Here is a 23,708-nt window from a genome sequence, read left to right on the forward strand (position 1 = left end):
AGTGGGTGTAAGTAGTGAATAGGAGTGGGTATAAGTAGTGGGTATAAATAGTGAATAGTAGTGGGTATAAGTCGTGAATAGTAGTGGGTATAAGTAGTGAATAGTAGTGGGTATAAGTTTTGAATACTAGTGGGTATAAGTAGTGAATGGGAGTAGGTATAAGTAGTGAATAGTAGTGGGTATAAGTAGTGAATAGGAGTGGGTGTAAGTAGTGAATAGGAATGTGTATAAGTAGTAAATGTAAGTGGGAATGAGTAGTGAATATGCATGGGTATAAGTAGTGAATATAAGCGGGAATAAGTAGCGAATATGAATGTGTATAAATAGTGAATAGTAGTGTGTATAAATAGTGAATAGTAGTGGGTATAAGTATTGAATAGTAGTGGGTATAAGTAGTGAATAGGAGTGGGTATAAGTAGTGAAGAGTAGTGGGTATTAGTAGTGAATAGTAGTGGGTATAGGTAGTGAATAGGAGTGGGTATAAGTAGTGAATAGTAGTGGGTATAAGAAATGAATAGGAGTGGGTATAAGTAGTGAATAGGAGTGGGTATAAATTGTGAATAGTAGTGGTTATACGTATTGAATAGTAGTGGGTATAATTAGTGGGTATAAGAAGTGAATAGCAGTGGGTATAAGTAGTGAATCGGAGTGGGTATAAGTAGGGAATAGGAGTGTGTATAAGTTGTGAATAGTAGTGGGTATAAGTAGTGAATTGTAGTGGGAATAAGTTGTGAATATGAGTGGGTATAAGTAGCGAATTTGAGTGGGTATAAGTAGTGAATAGCAGTGGGTATAAGTAGTGAATAGTAGTGGGTAAAAGGAGTGAATGGGAGCGGGTATAATTAGTGAATAGGAGTGGGTATAAGTAGTGAATAGGAGCGTGTATAGGTAGTGGGTATAAGTAGTGAATAGGAGTGGGTATAAGTAGTCAATAGTAGTGGGTATAAGTAGTGAATAGTAGTGGGTATAAGTAGTGAATAGTGCTGGGTATAAGAAGTGAATAGTATTGGGTATAAGTAGTGAATAGGAGTGGGTATAAGTAGTGAATAGGAGTGGGTATAAGTAGTGAATAGTAGTGGGTATAAGTAGTGAACAGGAGTGGGTGTAAGTAGTGATTAGTAGTGCGCATAAGAGGTGAATAGTAGTGGGTATATGTAGTGAATAGGAGTGGGTATAAGTAGTGACTAGTAGTGTGCATAAGTAGTGAATAGGTGTGGGTATTTGTAGTGAATAGTATTGGGAATAAGTAGTGAATATGAGTGGGTATAAGTAGTGGGTATAAGTAGTGAATAGAACTGGGTCTAGTTAGTGAATAGTAGTGGGAATAAGTTGTGAATGTGATTGGGTATATGTAGTGAATAGTAGTGGGTATAAGTAGTGATTAGGAGCAGGTATAAGTAGTGAATAGTAGTGGGTATAAGTAGTGAATAGTAGATGGTATAAGTAGTGAATAGCAGTGGTAATTAGTAGTGAATAGGAGTGGGTATAAGTAGTGGAAAAGAGTGGGTAAAAGTATTGAATAGTAGTGGGTATAAATCCTGAATAGCAGTGGGTATAAGTAGTGAATAGCAGTGAGCATAAGTAGTTCATAGGAGTGGGTATAAGTAGTAGATAGGAGTGGGTAAAAGTAGTGAATAGGAGTGGGTATAAGTAGTGAATAATAGTGGGTATATGTAGTGAATAGTAGTGGGTATACGTAGTGAATATGAGCGGGTGCAAGTAGTGAATAGCAGTGGATATAAGCAGTGAATAGGAGCGGGTATACGTGGTGAATAGGAGTGGGTAAAGGTAGTGAATAGTAGTGGGTATAAGTAGTGGGTGCAAGTAGTGAATAGCAGTGGGTATAAGTAGTGAATAGTCGTGGGTATAAGTAGTGAATAGAGGTGTGTATAAGTAGTGAATAGTAGTGGGTATAAGTAGTGAATAGGATTGGGTATAAGTCGTGAATAGTAGTGGGTATAAGTAGTGAATAGTAGTGGGTATAAGTAGTGGGTGCAAGTAGTGAATAGTAGTGGGTATAAGTTGTGAATATTAGTGGGTATAAGTAGTGAATAGTAGTGGGTATAAGTAGTGGGTGCAAGTAGTGAATATTAGTGGGTATAAGTAGTGAATATTAGTGGGTATAAGTAGTGAATAGGAGTGGGTATAAGTAGTGAATCGGAGTCGGTGTAAGTAGTGAATAGTAGTGGATATAAGTAGTGAATAGTACTGGGTATAATTAGTGAATAGGAGTGGGTATAAGTTGTGAATATGAGTGGATGTAAGTAGTGAATAGGAGTGGGTATAAGTAGTGGATAGCAGTGGGTATAAGTAGTGAATAGTAGTGGGTATAAGTAGTGAATAGGAGTGGGTATACGTAGTGAAAAGATTGGGTATACATAGTGAATAGCAGTGGGTATAAGTAGTGAATAGTAGTTGGTATAAGTAGTGAATAGGAGTGGGTATAAGTAGTGAATGGGAGTAGGTATAAGTAGTGAATAGTAGTGGGTATAAGTAGTGAATAGGAGTGGGTGTAAGTAGTGAATAGGAATGTGTATAAGTAGTGAAAGTAAGTGGGAATGAGTAGTGAATATGCATGGGTATAAGTAGTGAATATAAGCGGGAATAAGTAGCGAATATGAATGTGTATAAATAGTGAATAGTAGTGTTTATAAATAGTGAATAGTAGTGGGTATAAGTATTGAATAGTAGTGGGTATAAGTAGTGAATAGGAGTGGGTATAAGTAGTGAAGAGTAGTGGGTATTAGTAGTGAATAGTAGTGGGTATAGGTAGTGAATAGGAGTGGGTATAAGTAGTGAATAGTAGTGGGTATAAGAAATGAATAGGAGTGGGTATAAGTAGTGAATAGGAGTGGGTATAAATTGTGAATAGTAGTGGTTATACGTATTGAATAGTAGTGGGTATAATTGGTGGGTATAAGAAGTGAATAGCAGTGGGTATAAGTAGTGAATCGGAGTGGGTATAAGTAGGGAATAGGAGTGTGTATAAGTTGTGAATAGTAGTGGGTATAAGTAGTGAATTGTAGTGGGAATAAGTTGTGAATATGAGTGGGTATAAGTAGCGAATTTGAGTGGGTATAAGTAGTGAATAGCAGTGGGTATAAGTAGTGAATAGTAGTGGGTAAAAGGAGTGAATGGGAGCGGGTATAATTAGTGAATAGGAGTGGGTATAAGTAGTGAATAGGAGCGTGTATAGGTAGTGGGTATAAGTAGTGAATAGGAGTGGGTATAAGTAGTCAATAGTAGTGGGTATAAGTATTGAATAGTAGTGGGTATAAGTAGTGAATAGGAGTGGGTATAAGTAGTGACTAGTAGTGTGCATAAGTAGTGAATAGGTGTGGGTATTTGTAGTGAATAGTATTGGGAATAAGTAGTGAATATGAGTGGGTATAAGTAGTGGGTATAAGTAGTGAATAGAACTGGGTCTAGTTAGTGAATAGTAGTGGGAATAAGTTGTGAATGTGATTGGGTATATGTAGTGAATAGTAGTGGGTATAAGTAGTGATTAGGAGCAGGTATAAGTAGTGAATAGTAGTGGGTATAAGTAGTGAATAGTAGATGGTATAAGTAGTGAATAGCAGTGGTAATTAGTAGTGAATAGGAGTGGGTATAAGTAGTGGAAAAGAGTGGGTAAAAGTATTGAATAGTAGTGGGTATAAATCCTGAATAGCAGTGGGTATAAGTAGTGAATAGCAGTGAGCATAAGTAGTTCATAGGAGTGGGTATAAGTAGTAGATAGGAGTGGGTAAAAGTAGTGAATAGGAGTGGGTATAAGTAGTGAATAATAGTGGGTATATGTAGTGAATAGTAGTGGGTATACGTAGTGAATATGAGTGGGTGCAAGTAGTGAATAGCAGTGGATATAAGCAGTGAATAGGAGCGGGTATACGTGGTGAATAGGAGTGGGTAAAGGTAGTGAATAGTAGTGGGTATAAGTAGTGGGTGCAAGTAGTGAATAGCAGTGGGTATAAGTAGTGAATAGTTGTGGGTATAAGTAGTGAATAGAGGTGTGTATAAGTAGTGAATAGTAGTGGGTATAAGTAGTGAATAGGATTGGGTATAAGTCGTGAATAGTAGTGGGTATAAGTAGTGAATAGTAGTGGGTATAAGTAGTGGGTGCAAGTAGTGAATAGTAGTGGGTATAAGTAGTGAATATTAGTGGGTATAAGTAGTGAATAGTAGTGGGTATAAGTAGTGGGTGCAAGTAGTGAATATTAGTGGGTATAAGTAGTGAATATTAGTGGGTATAAGTAGTGAATAGGAGTGGGTATAAGTAGTGAATCGGAGTCGGTGTAAGTAGTGAATAGTAGTGGATATAAGTAGTGAATAGTAGTGGGTATAATTAGTGAATAGGAGTGGGTATAAGTTGTGAATATGAGTGGGTGTAAGTAGTGAATAGGAGTGGGTATAAGTAGTGGATAGCAGTGGGTATAAGTAGTGAATAGTAGTGGGTATAAGTAGTGAATAGTAGTGGGTATAAGTAGTGGGTGCAAGTAGTGAATAGCAGTGGGTATAAGTAGTGAATAGAGGTGGGTATAAGTAGTGAATAGTAGTGGGTATAAGTAGTGAATAGGAGTGGGTATAAGTCGTGAATAGTAGTGGGTATAAGTAGTGAATAGTAGTGGGTATAAGTAGTGGGTGCAAGTAGTGAATAGTAGTGGATATAAGTAGTGAATATTAGTGGGTATAAGTAGTGAATAGGAGTGGGTATAAGTAGTGAATAGTAGTGGATATAAGTAGTGAATAGTAGTGGGTATAATTAGTGAATAGGAGTGGGTATAAGTAGTGAATAGGAGTGGTTGTAAGTAGTGAATAGGAGTGGGTATAAGTAGTGAGTAGAAATAGTGAATAGTAGTGGGTATAGGTAGTGAAAAGTAGTGGGTATAAGTAGTGAATAGTAGTGAGTATATGTAGTGGGTATAAGTAGTGAATAGTAGTGGGTGTAAATAGTGAATAGTAGTGGGTATAAGTAGTGAATAGGAGTGAGTATAAGTAGTGAATAGTGGAGGGTATAAGTAATGAATATGAGTTGGTATAAGTAGTGAATAGTAGTGTGTATAAGTAGTGAACAGGAGTGTGTACAAGTAGTGAATAGGAGTGGGTATAAGTAGTGAATAGTAGTGGGTATAAGTAGTGAATAGTAGTGGATATAAGTAGTGGGTATAAGTAGTGAATAGTAGTGTGTATAAATAGTGAATAGTAGCGGGTATAAGTAGTGAATAGTAGTGGGTATAAGTAGTGAATAGTAGTGGGTATAAGTAGTGAATAGTAGTGGGTATAAGTAGTGAATAGTAGTGGGTATAAGTAGCGGGTATAAATAGTGAATAGTAGTGGGTATAAGTAGCGAATATGAGTGGGTGTAAGTAGTGAATAGGAGTGGGTATAAGTAGTGGGTATAAATAGTGAATAGTAGTGGGTATAAGTCGTGAATAGTAGTGGGTATAAGTAGTGAATAGTAGTGGGCATAAGTAGTGAATAGGAGTGGGTATAAGTAGTGGGTATAAGTAGTGAATTGAACTGGGTCTAAGTAGTGAATAGTAGTGGGAATAAGTTGTGAAGAGTAGGGGGTATAAGTAGTGAATGGGAGTGGGAATAAGTAGTGAATATGATTGGGTATAAGTAGTGAATAGTAGTGGGTACAAATAGTGAATAGTAGTGGGTATGAGTAGTGAATAGGAGTGGGTATAAGTAGTGGGTATAAGTAGTGAATAGTAGTGGGTATAAGTAGTGAATAGTAGGTGGTATAAGTAGTGAATAGTAGTGGGTAAAAATAGTGAATAGTAGTGGGTCTATGTAGTGAATAGCAGTGGGCATAAGTAGTGAATAGTAGTGGGTATAAGTAGCGGGTATAAATAGTGAATAGTAGTGGGTATAAGTAGTGAATAGGAGTGGGTGTAAGTAGTGAATAGGAGTGGGTATAAGTAGTGGGTATAAATAGTGAATAGTAGTGGGTATAAGTCGTGAATAGTAGTGGGTATAAGTAGTGAATAGTAGTGGGTATAAGTTTTGAATACTAGTGGGTATAAGTAGTGAATGGGAGTAGGTATAAGTAGTGAATAGTAGTGGGTATAAGTAGTGAATAGGAGTGGGTGTAAGTAGTGAATAGGAATGTGTATAAGTAGTGAATGTAAGTGGGAATGAGTAGTGAATATGCATGGGTATAAGTAGTGAATATAAGCGGGAATAAGTAGCGAATATGAATGTGTATAAATAGTGAATAGTAGTGTGTATAAATAGTGAATAGTAGTGGGTATAAGTATTGAATAGTAGTGGGTATAAGTAGTGAATAGGAGTGGGTATAAGTAGTGAAGAGTAGTGGGTATTAGTAGTGAATAGTAGTGGGTATAGGTAGTGAATAGGAGTGGGTATAAGTAGTGAATAGTAGTGGGTATAAGAAATGAATAGGAGTGGGTATAAGTAGTGAATAGGAGTGGGTATAAATTGTGAATAGTAGTGGTTATACGTATTGAATAGTAGTGGGTATAATTAGTGGGTATAAGAAGTGAATAGCAGTGGGTATAAGTAGTGAATCGGAGTGGGTATAAGTAGGGAATAGGAGTGTGTATAAGTTGTGAATAGTAGTGGGTATAAGTAGTGAATTGTAGTGGGAATAAGTTGTGAATATGAGTGGGTATAAGTAGCGAATTTGAGTGGGTATAAGTAGTGAATAGCAGTGGGTATAAGTAGTGAATAGTAGTGGGTAAAAGGAGTGAATGGGAGCGGGTATAATTAGTGAATAGGAGTGGGTATAAGTAGTGAATAGGAGCGTGTATAGGTAGTGGGTATAAGTAGTGAATAGGAGTGGGTATAAGTAGTCAATAGTAGTGGGTATAAGTAGTGAATAGTAGTGGGTATAAGTAGTGAATAGGAGTGGGTATAAGTAGTGAATAGTAGTGGGTATAAGTAGTGAATGGGAGCGGGTAGAATTAGTGAATAGGAGTGGGTATAAGTAGTGAATAGGAGTGGGTATAGGTAGTGGGTATAAGTAGTGAATAGAAGTGGGTATAAGAAGTGAATAGTGCTGGGTATAAGAAGTGAATAGTATTGGGTATAAGTAGTGAATAGGAGTGGGTATAAGTAGTGAATAGGAGTGGGTATAAGTAGTGAATAGTAGTGGGTATAAGTAGTGAACAGGAGTGGGTGTAAGTAGTGATTAGTAGTGCGCATAAGAGGTGAATAGTAGTGGGTATATGTAGTGAATAGGAGTGGGTATAAGTAGTGACTAGTAGTGTGCATAAGTAGTGAATAGGTGTGGGTATTTGTAGTGAATAGTATTGGGAATAAGTAGTGAATATGAGTGGGTATAAGTAGTGGGTATAAGTAGTGAATAGAACTGGGTCTAGTTAGTGAATAGTAGTGGGAATAAGTTGTGAATGTGATTGGGTATATGTAGTGAATAGTAGTGGGTATAAGTAGTGATTAGGAGCAGGTATAAGTAGTGAATAGTAGTGGGTATAAGTAGTGAATAGTAGATGGTATAAGTAGTGAATAGCAGTGGTAATTAGTAGTGAATAGGAGTGGGTATAAGTAGTGGAAAAGAGTGGGTAAAAGTATTGAATAGTAGTGGGTATAAATCCTGAATAGCAGTGGGTATAAGTAGTGAATAGCAGTGAGCATAAGTAGTTCATAGGAGTGGGTATAAGTAGTAGATAGGAGTGGGTAAAAGTAGTGAATAGGAGTGGGTATAAGTAGTGAATAATAGTGGGTATATGTAGTGAATAGTAGTGGGTATACGTAGTGAATATGAGCGGGTGCAAGTAGTGAATAGCAGTGGATATAAGCAGTGAATAGGAGCGGGTATACGTGGTGAATAGGAGTGGGTAAAGGTAGTGAATAGTAGTGGGTATAAGTAGTGGGTGCAAGTAGTGAATAGCAGTGGGTATAAGTAGTGAATAGTCGTGGGTATAAGTAGTGAATAGAGGTGTGTATAAGTAGTGAATAGTAGTGGGTATAAGTAGTGAATAGGATTGGGTATAAGTCGTGAATAGTAGTGGGTATAAGTAGTGAATAGTAGTGGGTATAAGTAGTGGGTGCAAGTAGTGAATAGTAGTGGGTATAAGTAGTGAATATTAGTGGGTATAAGTAGTGAATAGTAGTGGGTATAAGTAGTGGGTGCAAGTAGTGAATATTAGTGGGTATAAGTAGTGAATATTAGTGGGTATAAGTAGTGAATAGGAGTGGGTATAAGTAGTGAATCGGAGTCGGTGTAAGTAGTGAATAGTAGTGGATATAAGTAGTGAATAGTACTGGGTATAATTAGTGAATAGGAGTGGGTATAAGTTGTGAATATGAGTGGATGTAAGTAGTGAATAGGAGTGGGTATAAGTAGTGGATAGCAGTGGGTATAAGTAGTGAATAGTAGTGGGTATAAGTAGTGAATAGGAGTGGGTATACGTAGTGAAAAGATTGGGTATACATAGTGAATAGCAGTGGGTATAAGTAGTGAATAGTAGTTGGTATAAGTAGTGAATAGGAGTGGGTATAAGTAGTGAATAGGAGTGGGTATAAGTAGTGAATAGTAGGTGGTATAAGTAGTGAATAGTAGTGGGTAAAAATAGTGAATAGTAGTGGGTCTATGTAGTGAATAGCAGTGGGTATAAGTAGTGAATAGTAGTGGGTATAAGTAGCGGGTATAAATAGTGAATAGTAGTGGGTATAAGTAGTGAATAGGAGTGGGTGTAAGTAGTGAATAGGAGTGGGTATAAGTAGTGGGTATAAATAATGAATAGTAGTGGGTATAAGTCGTGAATAGTAGTGGGTATAAGTAGTGAATAGTAGTGGGTATAAGTTTTGAATACTAGTGGGTATAAGTAGTGAATGGGAGTAGGTATAAGTAGTGAATAGTAGTGGGTATAAGTAGTGAATAGGAGTGGGTGTAAGTAGTGAATAGGAATGTGTATAAGTAGTGAAAGTAAGTGGGAATGAGTAGTGAATATGCATGGGTATAAGTAGTGAATATAAGCGGGAATAAGTAGCGAATATGAATGTGTATAAATAGTGAATAGTAGTGTTTATAAATAGTGAATAGTAGTGGGTATAAGTATTGAATAGTAGTGGGTATAAGTAGTGAATAGGAGTGGGTATAAGTAGTGAAGAGTAGTGGGTATTAGCAGTGAATAGTAGTGGGTATAGGTAGTGAATAGGAGTGGGTATAAGTAGTGAATAGTAGTGGGTATAAGAAATGAATAGGAGTGGGTATAAGTAGTGAATAGGAGTGGGTATAAATTGTGAATAGTAGTGGTTATACGTATTGAATAGTAGTGGGTATAATTGGTGGGTATAAGAAGTGAATAGCAGTGGGTATAAGTAGTGAATCGGAGTGGGTATAAGTAGGGAATAGGAGTGTGTATAAGTTGTGAATAGTAGTGGGTATAAGTAGTGAATTGTAGTGGGAATAAGTTGTGAATATGAGTGGGTATAAGTAGCGAATTTGAGTGGGTATAAGTAGTGAATAGCAGTGGGTATAAGTAGTGAATAGTAGTGGGTAAAAGGAGTGAATGGGAGCGTGTATAATTAGTGAATAGGAGTGGGTATAAGTAGTGAATAGGAGCGTGTATAGGTAGTGGGTATAAGTAGTGAATAGGAGTGGGTATAAGTAGTCAATAGTAGTGGGTATAAGTAGTGAATAGTAGTGGGTATAAGTAGTGAATAGGAGTGGGTATAAGTAGTGAATAGTAGTGGGTATAAGTAGTGAATGGGAGCGGGTAGAATTAGTGAATAGGAGTGGGTATAAGTAGTGAATAGGAGTGGGTATAGGTAGTGGGTATAAGTAGTGAATAGAAGTGGGTATAAGAAGTGAATAGTGCTGGGTATAAGAAGTGAATAGTATTGGGTATAAGTAGTGAATAGGAGTGGGTATAAGTAGTGAATAGGAGTGGGTATAAGTAGTGAATAGTAGTGGGTATAAGTAGTGAACAGGAGTGGGTGTAAGTAGTGATTAGTAGTGCGCATAAGAGGTGAATAGTAGTGGGTATATGTAGTGAATAGGAGTGGGTATAAGTAGTGACTAGTAGTGTGCATAAGTAGTGAATAGGTGTGGGTATTTGTAGTGAATAGTATTGGGAATAAGTAGTGAATATGAGTGGGTATAAGTAGTGGGTATAAGTAGTGAATAGAACTGGGTCTAGTTAGTGAATAGTAGTGGGAATAAGTTGTGAATGTGATTGGGTATATGTAGTGAATAGTAGTGGGTATAAGTAGTGATTAGGAGCAGGTATAAGTAGTGAATAGTAGTGGGTATAAGTAGTGAATAGTAGATGGTATAAGTAGTGAATAGCAGTGGTAATTAGTAGTGAATAGGAGTGGGTATAAGTAGTGGAAAAGAGTGGGTAAAAGTATTGAATAGTAGTGGGTATAAATCCTGAATAGCAGTGGGTATAAGTAGTGAATAGCAGTGAGCATAAGTAGTTCATAGGAGTGGGTATAAGTAGTAGATAGGAGTGGGTAAAAGTAGTGAATAGGAGTGGGTATAAGTAGTGAATAATAGTGGGTATATGTAGTGAATAGTAGTGGGTATACGTAGTGAATATGAGTGGGTGCAAGTAGTGAATAGCAGTGGATATAAGCAGTGAATAGGAGCGGGTATACGTGGTGAATAGGAGTGGGTAAAGGTAGTGAATAGTAGTGGGTATAAGTAGTGGGTGCAAGTAGTGAATAGCAGTGGGTATAAGTAGTGAATAGTCGTGGGTATAAGTAGTGAATAGAGGTGTGTATAAGTAGTGAATAGTAGTGGGTATAAGTAGTGAATAGGATTGGGTATAAGTCGTGAATAGTAGTGGGTATAAGTAGTGAATAGTAGTGGGTATAAGTAGTGGGTGCAAGTAGTGAATAGTAGTGGGTATAAGTAGTGAATATTAGTGGGTATAAGTAGTGAATAGTAGTGGGTATAAGTAGTGGGTGCAAGTAGTGAATATTAGTGGGTATAAGTAGTGAATATTAGTGGGTATAAGTAGTGAATAGGAGTGGGTATAAGTAGTGAATCGGAGTCGGTGTAAGTAGTGAATAGTAGTGGATATAAGTAGTGAATAGTAGTGGGTATAATTAGTGAATAGGAGTGGGTATAAGTTGTGAATATGAGTGGGTGTAAGTAGTGAATAGGAGTGGGTATAAGTAGTGGATAGCAGTGGGTATAAGTAGTGAATAGTAGTGGGTATAAGTAGTGAATAGTAGTGGGTATAAGTAGTGGGTGCAAGTAGTGAATAGCAGTGGGTATAAGTAGTGAATAGAGGTGGGTATAAGTAGTGAATAGTAGTGGGTATAAGTAGTGAATAGGAGTGGGTATAAGTCGTGAATAGTAGTGGGTATAAGTAGTGAATAGTAGTGGGTATAAGTAGTGGGTGCAAGTAGTGAATAGTAGTGGATATAAGTAGTGAATATTAGTGGGTATAAGTAGTGAATAGGAGTGGGTATAAGTAGTGAATAGTAGTGGATATAAGTAGTGAATAGTAGTGGGTATAATTAGTGAATAGGAGTGGGTATAAGTAGTGAATAGGAGTGGGTATAAGTAGTGAATAGGAGTGGGTATACGTAGTGAAAAGATTGGGTATACATAGTGAATAGCAGTGGGTATAAGTAGTGAATAGTAGTTGGCATAAGTAGTGAATAGGAGTGGGTATAATTAGTTAATAGGAGTGGGTAAAAGTAGTGAATAGGAGTGGGTAATAGTAGTGAATAGGAGTGGGTATAAGTAGTTAATAGGAGTGGGTATAAGTAGTGAATAGGAGTGAGTAATAGTAGTGAGAAAAGGAGAGCCATACATGACAAAGACCACTAGAGGGCAGCAAACATGCACCACAGACCAAATGGTAACGTTGTGTGTTCAAAACAACTGGTAATTTACATTAGGTTCATTTTTTCTTCAATTTTACAGTTCATTTTGGAAATCTATGGAAACGTTAGTAAGTTATGTATTCAGAATTGTTTTCTTCATATTCTTTGTATCTTTGTCCATGTTCGCCTTTAGTTTGTAATATATACACAATGTGGTAGTTTAGTTGTACATTCTGGTAGTTTACTGGTACATTCTGGGAGTTTACTGGTACATTATGGTAGTTTAGTGATACATTCTGGTAGTTTACTGGTACATTCTGGTAGTTAACTGGTACATTCTGGTAGTTTAGTGGTACATTCTGGTAGTTTACTGGTACATTCTGGTAGTTTATAGATAAATTATGGTAGTTTGGTGGTACATTATGGTAGTTTACCGTTACATTCTGATAGCTTAGTGGTACATTAGGGTAGTTTAGTGATACATTATGGTAGTTTAGTGGTACATTATGGTAGTTTACTGGTACATTCTGGTAGTTGAGTTGTACATTCTGGCAGTTTACTGGTACATTCTGGTAGTTTACTGGTACATTCTGGTAGTTTGCTGGTAAATTCTGGTAGTTTAGTGGTACATTATGGTAGTTTACTGGTACATTCTGGTATTTTAGTGGTACATTATGGTAGTTTAGTGGTACATTCTGATAGTTTACTGGTACATTCTGGTAGTTTACTGGTACAAGCTGGTAGTTTAGTGGTACATTATGGTAGTTTAGTGATACATTCTGGTAGTTAACTGGTACATTTAGAAAACACTTAAGAACACTTAAAGCTGCAATACGTAGAAATGTGAGTTATATATCTGTATTTTTGTGTCTTTTACTGTCTGTTTTGTACACCAGCTTCAAACAGCTGAAAAAATTATATTGTTGGTTATTGAAAATATATTTCACAGCAGTATCAATCTAAACTATACATGCTTGTTTTGTCACAAACTGAAATCTGGCAAACTATTAGAATTGTAGCAACCAGGAAATGACAGGATCTTTAATAGAAAGCATGATCATTGTCATTGGTCTTATTGGTCTTCATTGGTCTCACCCTGTAGGTTCCGTCTGGGTTGGTCCCTCTGGGGTTGAAGGTCATGGTTCCTCCTAAAAAGTGGGTGGCCCAGGAGCAGGAGACCATCAGCAGTAGCAGTAGTAGTGAGGACTGGGAGGGAGACATGCTGTCTGTCTGTCTGTCTGTCTGTCTCTGTCTGTCTGTCTGTCTCTCTGTCTGTCTGTCTCTCTCTCTCTCCATCTGAGTCTCTCTGAGATCAGACTCTGCTTTAATAGACATGTTCAGCAGAGGAACATGCGCACATTAATCTGCAGGCAAACTGAACTGCACACACACACACACACACACACACACACACACACACACACACACACACACACACACACACACACACACACACACACACACACACACACACACACACACACACACACACACACACACACACACACACACACACACACACACACACACACACACACACACACACACACACACACAGGGCAAGATACCGGAGCTTACATGAAGGCGTCATGGCAACTGGGGTCACACTGGTTCAATCAACATTGTTTCCACAAGGAAATGTTTCAATGAAATGATGTGGAACCAACGCGGAATAGATGTTGAATTGACGTCTGCACCCAGTGGGAGGTGTTCCTGGAACAAAGTCAGGAGTTGAAATGAAAAACACACTTTCTTTTGTTTGCAAACTTTGCATTACATTACAAATACAACATACAACATAGATAATTACAATAATAAACTACTTTAAAAAGATTTTATAATGGTTACATGTACAGGAAAGAATGTCAAAAGTCAACATCTGACCAATAGCAGAGAGTAACAGACGGTAACAGACAGTAGCAGACAGTAGCCAACACTAACAGACAGTAGCAGACAGTAACCAACACTAACAGACAGTAACTGACAGTAACCAACACTAACAGACAGTAACTGACAGTAACCAACACTAACAGACAGTAAGCAACACTAACAGACAGTAGCAGGCAGTAACCAACACTAACAGACAGTAACCAACACTAACAGACAGTAGCAGACAGTAACCAACACTAACAGACAGTAACAGACAGTAACCAACACTAACAGACAGTAACTGACAGTAACCAACACTAACAGACAGTAACTGACAGTAACCAACACTAACAGACAGTAGCAGACAGTAACCAACACTAACAGACAGTAACCAACACTAACAGACAGTAGCAGGCAGTAACCAACACTAACAGACAGTAACAGACAGTAACCAACACTAACAGACAGTAACCAACACTAACAGACAGTAGCAGGCAGTAAACAACACTAACAGACAGTAACCAACACTAACAGACAGTAGCAGACAGTAACCAACACTAACAGACAGTAACAGGCAGTAACCAACACTAACAGACAGTAACCAACACTAACAGACAGTAGCAGGCAGTAAACAACACTAACAGACAGTAACAGACAGTAACCAACACTAACAGACAGTAACAGACAGTAACAGACAGTAACAGACAGTAACCAACACTAACAGACAGTAACAGGCAGTAACCAACACTAACAGACTGTAGCAGACAGTAACCAACACTAACAGACAGTAACAGACAGTAACCAACACTAACAGACAGAAACAGACAGTACCAGACAGTAACCAACACTAACAGACAGTAACAGACAGTAACCAACACTAACAGACAGTAACAGACAGTAACAGACAGTAACCAACACTAACAGACAGTAACAGACAGTAACTGACAGTAACCAACACTAACAGAGAGTAGCAGGCAGTAACCAACACTAACAGACAGTAACAGGCAGTAACCAACACTAACAGACAGTAGCAGACAGTAACTGACAGTAACCAACACTAACAGAGAGTAGCAGGCAGTAACCAACACTAACAGACAGTAACAGGCAGTAACCAACACTAACAGACAGTAGCAGACAGTAACTGACAGTAACCAACACTAACAGAGAGTAGCAGGCAGTAACCAACACTAACAGACAGTAACTGACAGTAACCAACACTAACAGACAGTAGCAGACAGTAACCAACACTAACAGACAGTAACAGGCAGTAACCAACACTAACAGACAGTAACAGGCAGTAACCAACACTAACAGACAGTAACAGACAGTAACCAACACTAACAGACAGTAACAGACAGTAACCAACACTAACAGACAGTAACAGGCAGTAACCAACACTAACAGACAGTAGCAGACAGTAACCAACACTAACAGACAGTAACAGGCAGTAACCAACACTAACAGACAGTAACAGACAGTAACCAACACTAACAGACAGTAGCAGACAGTAACAGACAGTAACCAACACTAACATACAGTAACAGACAGTAACCAACACTAACAGACAGTAACCAACACTAACAGACAGTAACAGACAGTAACAGACAGTAACCAACACTAACAGACAGTAGCAGACAGTAACTGACAGTAACCAAAACTAACAGACAGTAGCAGGCAGTAACCAACACTAACAGACAGTAACAGACAGTAACCAACACTAACAGACAGTAGCAGACAGTAACCAACACTAACAGACAGTAACCAACACTAACAGACAGTAGCAGGCAGTAACCAACACTAACAGACAGTAACAGACAGTAACCAACACTAACAGACAGTAACCAACACTAACAGACAGTAGCAGGCAGTAAACAACACTAACAGACAGTAACCAACACTAACAGACAGTAGCAGACAGTAACCAACACTAACAGACAGTAACAGGCAGTAACCAACACTAACAGACAGTAACAGACAGTAACCAACACTAACAGACAGTAGCAGACAGTAACCAACACTAACAGACACTAACAGACAGTAACCAACACTAACAGACAGTAACAGACAGTAACCAACACTAACAGACAGTAGCAGGCAGTAAACAACACTAACAGACAGTAACAGACAGTAACCAACACTAACAGACAGTAACAGACAGTAACAGACAGTAACAGACAGTAACCAACACTAACAGACAGTAACAGACAGTAACAGACAGTAACAGACAGTAACCAACACTAACAGACAGTAGCAGACAGTAACCAACACTAACAGTCAGTAGCAGACAGTAACCAACACTAACAGACAGTAACAGACAGTAACCAACACTAACAGACAGAAACAGACAGTACCAGACAGTAACCAACACTAACAGACAGTAACAGACAGTAACCAACACTAACAGACAGTAACTGACAGTAACCAACACTAACAGACAGTAACAGACAGTAACCAACACTAACAGACAGTAACAGACAGTAACCAACACTAACAGACAGTAACAGACAGTAACCAACACTAACAGACAGTAGCAGACAGTAACCAACACTAACAGACAGTAACAGACAGTAACCAACACTAACAGACAGAAACAGACAGTACCAGACAGTAACCAACACTAACAGACAGTAACAGACAGTAACCAACACTAACAGACAGTAACAGACAGTAACAGACAGTAACCAACACTAACAGACAGTAACAGACAGTAACCAACACTAACAGACAGTAACAGACAGTAACAGACAGTAACAGACAGTAACAGACAGTAACCAACACTAACAGACAGTAACAGACAGTAACAGACAGTAACCAACACTAACAGACAGTAACAGGCAGTAACCAACACTAACAGACAGTAGCAGACAGTAACCAACACTAACAGACAGTAACAGACAGTAACCAACACTACAAGACAGTAGCAGACAGTAACCAACACTAACAGACAGTAACCAACACTAACAGACAGTAGCAGACAGTAACCAACACTAACAGACAGTAACAGACAGTATCCAACACTAACAGACAGTAACAGACAGTAAACAACACTAACAGACAGAAACAGACAGTAACCAACACTAACAGAGAGTAACAGACAGTAACCAACACTAACAGACAGTAACAGACAGTAACCAACACTAACAGACAGTAACAGACAGTAACAGACAGTAACCAACACTAACAGACAGTAACAGACAGTAACCAACACTAACAGACAGTAACAGACAGTAACAGACAGTAACCAACACTAACAGACAGTAACCAACACTAACAGACAGTAGCAGACAGTAACTGACAGTAACCAACACTAACAGAGAGTAGCAGGCAGTAACCAACACTAACAGACAGTAACAGGCAGTAACCAACACTAACAGACAGTAGCAGACAGTAACTGACAGTAACCAACACTAACAGAGAGTAGCAGACAGTAACTGACAGTAACCAACACTAACAGACAGTAGCAGGCAGTAACCAACACTAACAGACAGTAACTGACAGTAACCAACACTAACAGACAGTAGCAGACAGTAACCAACACTAACAGACAGTAACAGGCAGTAACAAACACTAACAGACAGTAACAGGCAGTAACCAACACTAACAGACAGTAACAGACAGTAACCAACACTAACAGACAGTAACAGACAGTAACCAACACTAACAGACAGTAACAGGCAGTAACCAACACTAACAGACAGTAGCAGACAGTAACCAACACTAACAGACAGTAACAGGCAGTAGCCAACACTAACAGACAGTAACAGACAGTAACCAACACTAACAGACAGTAGCAGACAGTAACAGACAGTAACAGACAGTAACCAACACTAACAGACAGTAACAGACAGTAACCAACACTACAAGACAGTAGCAGACAGTAACCAACACTAACAGACAGTAACAGACAGTAACAGACAGTAACCAACACTAACAGACAGTAGCAGACAGTAACCAACACTAACAGACTGTAGCAGACAGTAACCAACACTAACAGACAGTAACAGACAGTAACCAACACTAACAGACAGAAACAGACAGTACCAGACAGTAACCAACACTAACAGACAGTAACAGACAGTAACCAACACTAACAGACAGTAACAGACAGTAACAGACAGTAACAGACAGTAACCAACACTAACAGACAGTAACAGACAGTAACAGACAGTAACCAACACTAACAGACAGTAACAGGCAGTAACCAACACTAACAGACAGTAGCAGACAGTAACCAACACTAACAGACAGTAACAGACAGTAACCAACACTACAAGACAGTAGCAGACAGTAACCAACACTAACAGACAGTAGCAGACAGTAACCAACACTAACAGACAGTAACAGACAGTATCCAACACTAACAGACAGTAACAGACAGTAAACAACACTAACAGACAGAAACAGACAGTAACCAACACTAACAGAGAGTAACAGACAGTAACCAACACTAACAGACAGTAACAGACAGTAACCAACACTAACAGACAGTAACAGACAGTAACCAACACTAACAGACAGTAGCAGACAGTAACCAACACTAACAGACAGTAGCAGACAGTAACTGACAGTAACCAACACTAACAGAGAGTAGCAGGCAGTAACCAACACTAACAGACAGTAACAGACAGTAACCAACACTAACAGACAGTAACCAACACTAACAGACAGTAGCAGACAGTAACTGACAGTAACCAACACTAACAGAGAGTAGCAGGCAGTAACCAACACTAACAGACAGTAACAGGCAGTAACCAACACTAACAGACAGTAGCAGACAGTAACTGACAGTAACCAACACTAACAGAGAGTAGCAGGCAGTAACCAACACTAACAGACAGTAACTGACAGTAACCAACACTAACAGACAGTAGCAGACAGTAACCAACACTAACAGACAGTAACAGGCAGTAACCAACACTAACAGACAGTAACAGGCAGTAACCAACACTAACAGACAGTAACAGACAGTAACCAACACTAACAGACAGTAACAGACAGTAACCAACACTAACAGACAGTAACAGGCAGTAACCAACACTAACAGACAGTAGCAGACAGTAACCAACACTAACAGACAGTAACAGGCAGTAGCCAACACTAACAGACAGTAACAGACAGTAACCAACACTAACAGACAGTAGCAGACAGTAACAGACAGTAACCAACACTAACATACAGTAACAGACAGTACCAGACAGTAACCAAAACTAACAGACAGTAGCAGGCAGTAACCAACACTAACAGACAGTAACAGACAGTAACCAACACTAACAGACAGTAGCAGGCAGTAACCAAAACTAACAGACAGTAGCAGGCAGTAACCAACACTAACAAACACTAACAGACAGTAACCAACACTAACAGACAGTAGCAGGCAGTAACCAACACTAACAGACAGTAACCAACACTAACAGACAGTAACAGACAGTAACCAACACTAACAGACAGTAACAGACAGTAACCAACACTAACAGACAGTAACAGACAGTAACAGACAGTAACCAACACTAACAGACAGTAGCAGACAGTAACTGACAGTAACCAAAACTAACAGACAGTAGCAGGCAGTAACCAACACTAACAGACAGTAACAGACAGTAACAAACACTAACAGACAGTAGCAGACAGTAGCAGGCAGTAACCAACACTAACAGAGAGTAGCAGGCAGTAACCAACACTAACAGACAGTAGCAGGCAGTAACCAACACTAACAGACAGTAGCAGACAGTAACTGACAGTAATCAACACTAACAGAGAGTAGCAGGCAGTAACCAACACTAACAGACAGTAACTGACAGTAACCAACACTAACAGACAGTAGCAGACAGTAACCAACACTAACAGACAGTAACAGGCAGTAACCAACACTAACAGACAGTAACAGGCAGTAACCAACACTAACAGACAGTAACAGACAGTAACCAACACTAACAGACAGTAACAGACAGTAACCAACACTAACAGACAGTAACTGACAGTAACCAACACTAACAGACAGTAGCAGGCAGTAACCAACACTAACAGACAGTAACTGACAGTAACCAACACTAACAGACAGTAGCAGACAGTAACCAACACTAACAGACAGTAACAGGCAGTAGCCAACACTAACATACAGTAACAGACAGTAACCAACACTAACAGACAGTAACAGACAGTAACAGACAGTAACCAACACTAACAGACAGTAGCAGACAGTAACTGACAGTAACCAAAACTAACAGACAGTAGCAGGCAGTAACCAACACTAACAGACAGTAACAGACAGTAACCAACACTAACAGACAGTAACAGACAGTAACCAACACTAACAGACAGTAACAGACAGTAACAGACAGTAACCAACACTAACAGACAGTAGCAGACAGTAACTGACAGTAACCAAAACTAACAGACAGTAGCAGGCAGTAACCAACACTAACAGACAGTAACAGACAGTAACAGACAGTAACCAACACTAACAGACAGTAGCAGACAGTAACCAACACTAACAGACAGTAGCAGACAGTAACTGACAGTAACAGACAGTAACAGACAGTACCAGACAGTATCCAATACTAACAGACAGTAGCAGACAGTAACCAACACTAACAGAGAGTAGCAGACAGTAACCAACACTAACAGACAGTAGCAGACAGTAACTGACAGTAACAGACAGTATCAGACATTAACTGACAGTAACCAACACTAACAGACAGTACCAGACAGTAACAGACAGTAACAGACAGTAACGAACACTAACAGACAGTAGCAGGCAGTAACCAACACTAACAGACAGTAGCAGACAGTAACCAACACTAACAGACAGTAGCAGAGAGTAACCAACACTAACAGACAGTAACAGACAGTAACCAACACTAACAGACAGTAGCAGACAGTAACCAACACTAACAGACAGTAGCAGGCAGTAACCAACACTAACAGACAGTAACTGACAGTAACCAACACTAACAGACAGTAGCAGGCAGTAACCAACACTAACAGACAGTAGCAGGCAGTAACCAACACTAACAGACAGTAACAGACAGTAACCAACACTAACAGACAGTAGCAGACAGTAACCAACACTAACAGACAGTAGCAGACAGTAACCAACACTAACAGACAGTAGCAGACAGTAACCAACACTAACAGACAGTAACAGACAGTAACAGACTGTAACCAACACTAACAGACAGTAACCAACACTAACAGACAGTAACCAACACTAACAGACATTAACAGACAGTAGCAGACACTAACCAACACTAACAGACACTAACAGACAGTAACAGGCAGTAACCAACACTAACAGACAGTAACCAACACTAACAGAGAGTAGCAGGCAGTAACCAACACTAACAGACAGAAACAGACAGTAACCAACACTAACAGAGAGTAGCAGACAGTAACTGACAGTAACCAACACTAACAGACAGTAGCAGACAGTAACCAACACTAACAGACAGTAACAGACAGTAACAGACAGTAACCAACACTAACAGACAGTAGCAGACAGTAACTGACAGTAACCAACACTAACAGACAGTAACAGACAGTAACCAACACTAACAGACAGTAACTGACAGTAACCAACACTAACAGACAGTAGCAGGCAGTAACCAACACTAACAGACAGTAGCAGGCAGTAACCAACACTAACAGACAGTAACTGACAGTAACCAACACTAACAGACAGTAGCAGGCAGTAACCAACACTAACAGACAGTAACAGACAGTAACCAACACTAACAGACAGTAGCAGACAGTAACCAACACTAACAGACAGTAGCAGACAGTAACCAACACTAACAGACAGTAACAGACAGTAACAGACAGTAACCAACACTAACAGACAGTAACCAACACTAACAGACATTAACAGACAGTAGCAGACAGTAACCAACACTAACAGACACTAACAGACAGTAACAGGCAGTAACCAACACTAACAGACAGTAACAGACAGTAACCAACACCAACAGACAGTAACAGACAGTAACCAACACTAACAGACAGTAACAGACAGTAACCAACACTAACAGACAGTAGCAGACAGTAACTGACAGTAACCAACACTAACAGACAGTAGCGGACATTAACTGACAGTAACCAACACTAACAGACAGTAGCAGACATTAACCAACACTAACAGACAGTAGCAGACAGTAACCAACACTAACAGACAGTAACAGACAATAACAGACAGTAACCAACACTAACAGACAGTAGTAGACAGTAACTGACAGTAACCAACACTAACAGACAGTTGTGGCGAAATCTGCTCGGAGCCTTCACCGTGCACTGCCACTTTAAGAGCGCATGAGCACTAAGGAAGGAGGAGATAAAGAGAGCTCATTCAGCTCTTTGGGGAGGGGCTCTTGGCTGGCGCGACAGTTTGATTGTGTTTGCTGTGCTGCAGAAGTTTTGTTTGTAGTTTATAAAGGATTTAACTCAATCATCGGTGTGATCGCTTTAGATCGTGGTTGTTTTTGTTTGGGACCGCGCCCGTTATGGATCGCATGGATTAGTAGCAACATTGTTGCGAAGCTTTTTATTACAAACCAACAAACCATCGGACAGTCAGACCGTACACCGGCAGGCCTGAAGACCACAGCAAAGATTTCTCTTTTTCTCTCTCTTTCTCTTCCCTCTCGTTCCAGTGCTTTACCCTGCAACAGACTCTCTATTTTTCAAATGCACTTCCCATTGAAGTTCATTAGAGCTGGACTATTATTGCCCTGCCAGAAGTATTTTGATGGACATTTTAGTTAAAAGGGAGGTTGCTTGCAAGTTGTGTATTGTTATGTGAACTGTATTGAGGTGAGGTGTACTAATGACATGTGGCCGAGAAGACTGTGGACATTTTTAAGGCCTTTGTTGTGTCGATGAACACCCCCACATTCATACCCTCTGCACTCATCCACTAGAAAATAATACAGATTATTGCAAATCCTCTGTTGATGACTGGGTTCGTATTTGTATGAAGATGCTGTTGAATTGCTCTGCCATTATTAGTATTATTGTATGAAGTATTCTTGTTGGGGTTACCCCTGTGCTGTGATGTGGGTTTTATATGGTGTGTATTCTCTTTTCTCTCCACTGGCTATCTGGTAAACAGGCTACACTCTAGGCAGTCTCTTCTGCTGATGTGTGTGTGTCTGGTAGTGGTACTCTCTCTATTCTACTCTTTTCCTTTCGGCATGGTTAATACCTGCCTGGCGCCCAAACAAAAGCTTTCTTTACCCCTCTCTAATAAATACCGCTACAGAATTGGCGCCCAAACAGGGACTTGAAGAGAAACACTCATGACACCATCCACACAAGGTTGAATCATGTCTTTTGTTGGAACCCCATACTGTGTCAATGTGGACACACCTGATGGTAATCATGTTCGGGATTCTTTCATTGTGGAAGGACTTGATGGACTAATGGAGTTGGATAGCACTGACCCTAATCCCCAGGCTTCTGGTTCACCTATAACATCTCCACCATTACCCTCCCCTCAAACCCTTCCGGTTACCCTGTCTAGAGAGACTGGGAGAGGTGTCTCTGTGATCACTGGACAACTGGAACATCAATGGACACACACCAATCATAGTTTGACAATGCAGGAGAATGCCATTCGCAAACTCAGTGAATGTGTGGAGGCTCATCAGACAGATGTGCAGCGGAGGTTGGATTACCTTCCCTGTCAAATGGAGGAAAACCAACAACAAATTGTTCAGAGACAGAAATATTTACAAGATTCTCTGAAGCAGGATATTCAAGGAAAACTGCACCGGTTCAAAACACAAATGGAAACTAACCATCATCAAGTCATAGTCTTTCTTGAGGAGGAACAAAAACAGAGAGCAGAGGAGTCAGCCTCTGTTGTGAAGGGAGTGCGTTCTTATCTGAAGGAAGTTATGGAGGACATGAAGAACTCTCTCACAGGGGAACTACGATTTTTGATTGAACAGACTCAAAAGGACACCGTTAATGAGATGGAAAAAGCACAGAAGGCCACAGACCTTCAACTGGAAGAGCTGCACCAGGAGGTAATGCAGTGCTGTTCCCTTCTGGACAAATCTTCTGCACCTCCCTCAGGT

At 39.5% G+C, this 23,708-nt stretch overlaps 1 protein-coding gene and 1 long non-coding RNA gene across 3 annotated transcripts in view; both read right to left on the bottom strand.

Moving 5' to 3' along the window:
- The window catches only part of LOC135551083 (uncharacterized), a 41,002-nt gene extending 27,950 nt beyond the window's left edge, over positions 1 to 13,052 (bottom strand). For both annotated transcript variants that reach the window (XR_010457182.1, XM_064982479.1), the window contains exon 1: positions 12,865 to 13,052. Coding sequence is in view for 1 of the 2 variants with exons in the window: in XM_064982479.1 (XP_064838551.1) it covers positions 12,865 to 12,990 (126 nt within the window). In the remaining variant the exon portion in view is untranslated. The remainder of the gene's footprint in view (positions 1 to 12,864) is intronic.
- LOC135551084 (uncharacterized) overlaps positions 1 to 23,708 on the bottom strand; it is a 160,548-nt gene that overhangs the window by 34,244 nt on the left and 102,596 nt on the right. The window lies entirely within an intron of this gene.

Source organism: Oncorhynchus masou, chromosome 12, assembly GCF_036934945.1.
Source record: "Oncorhynchus masou masou isolate Uvic2021 chromosome 12, UVic_Omas_1.1, whole genome shotgun sequence".
In the NCBI taxonomy this organism is placed as follows: Eukaryota; Metazoa; Chordata; class Actinopteri; order Salmoniformes; family Salmonidae; genus Oncorhynchus; species Oncorhynchus masou.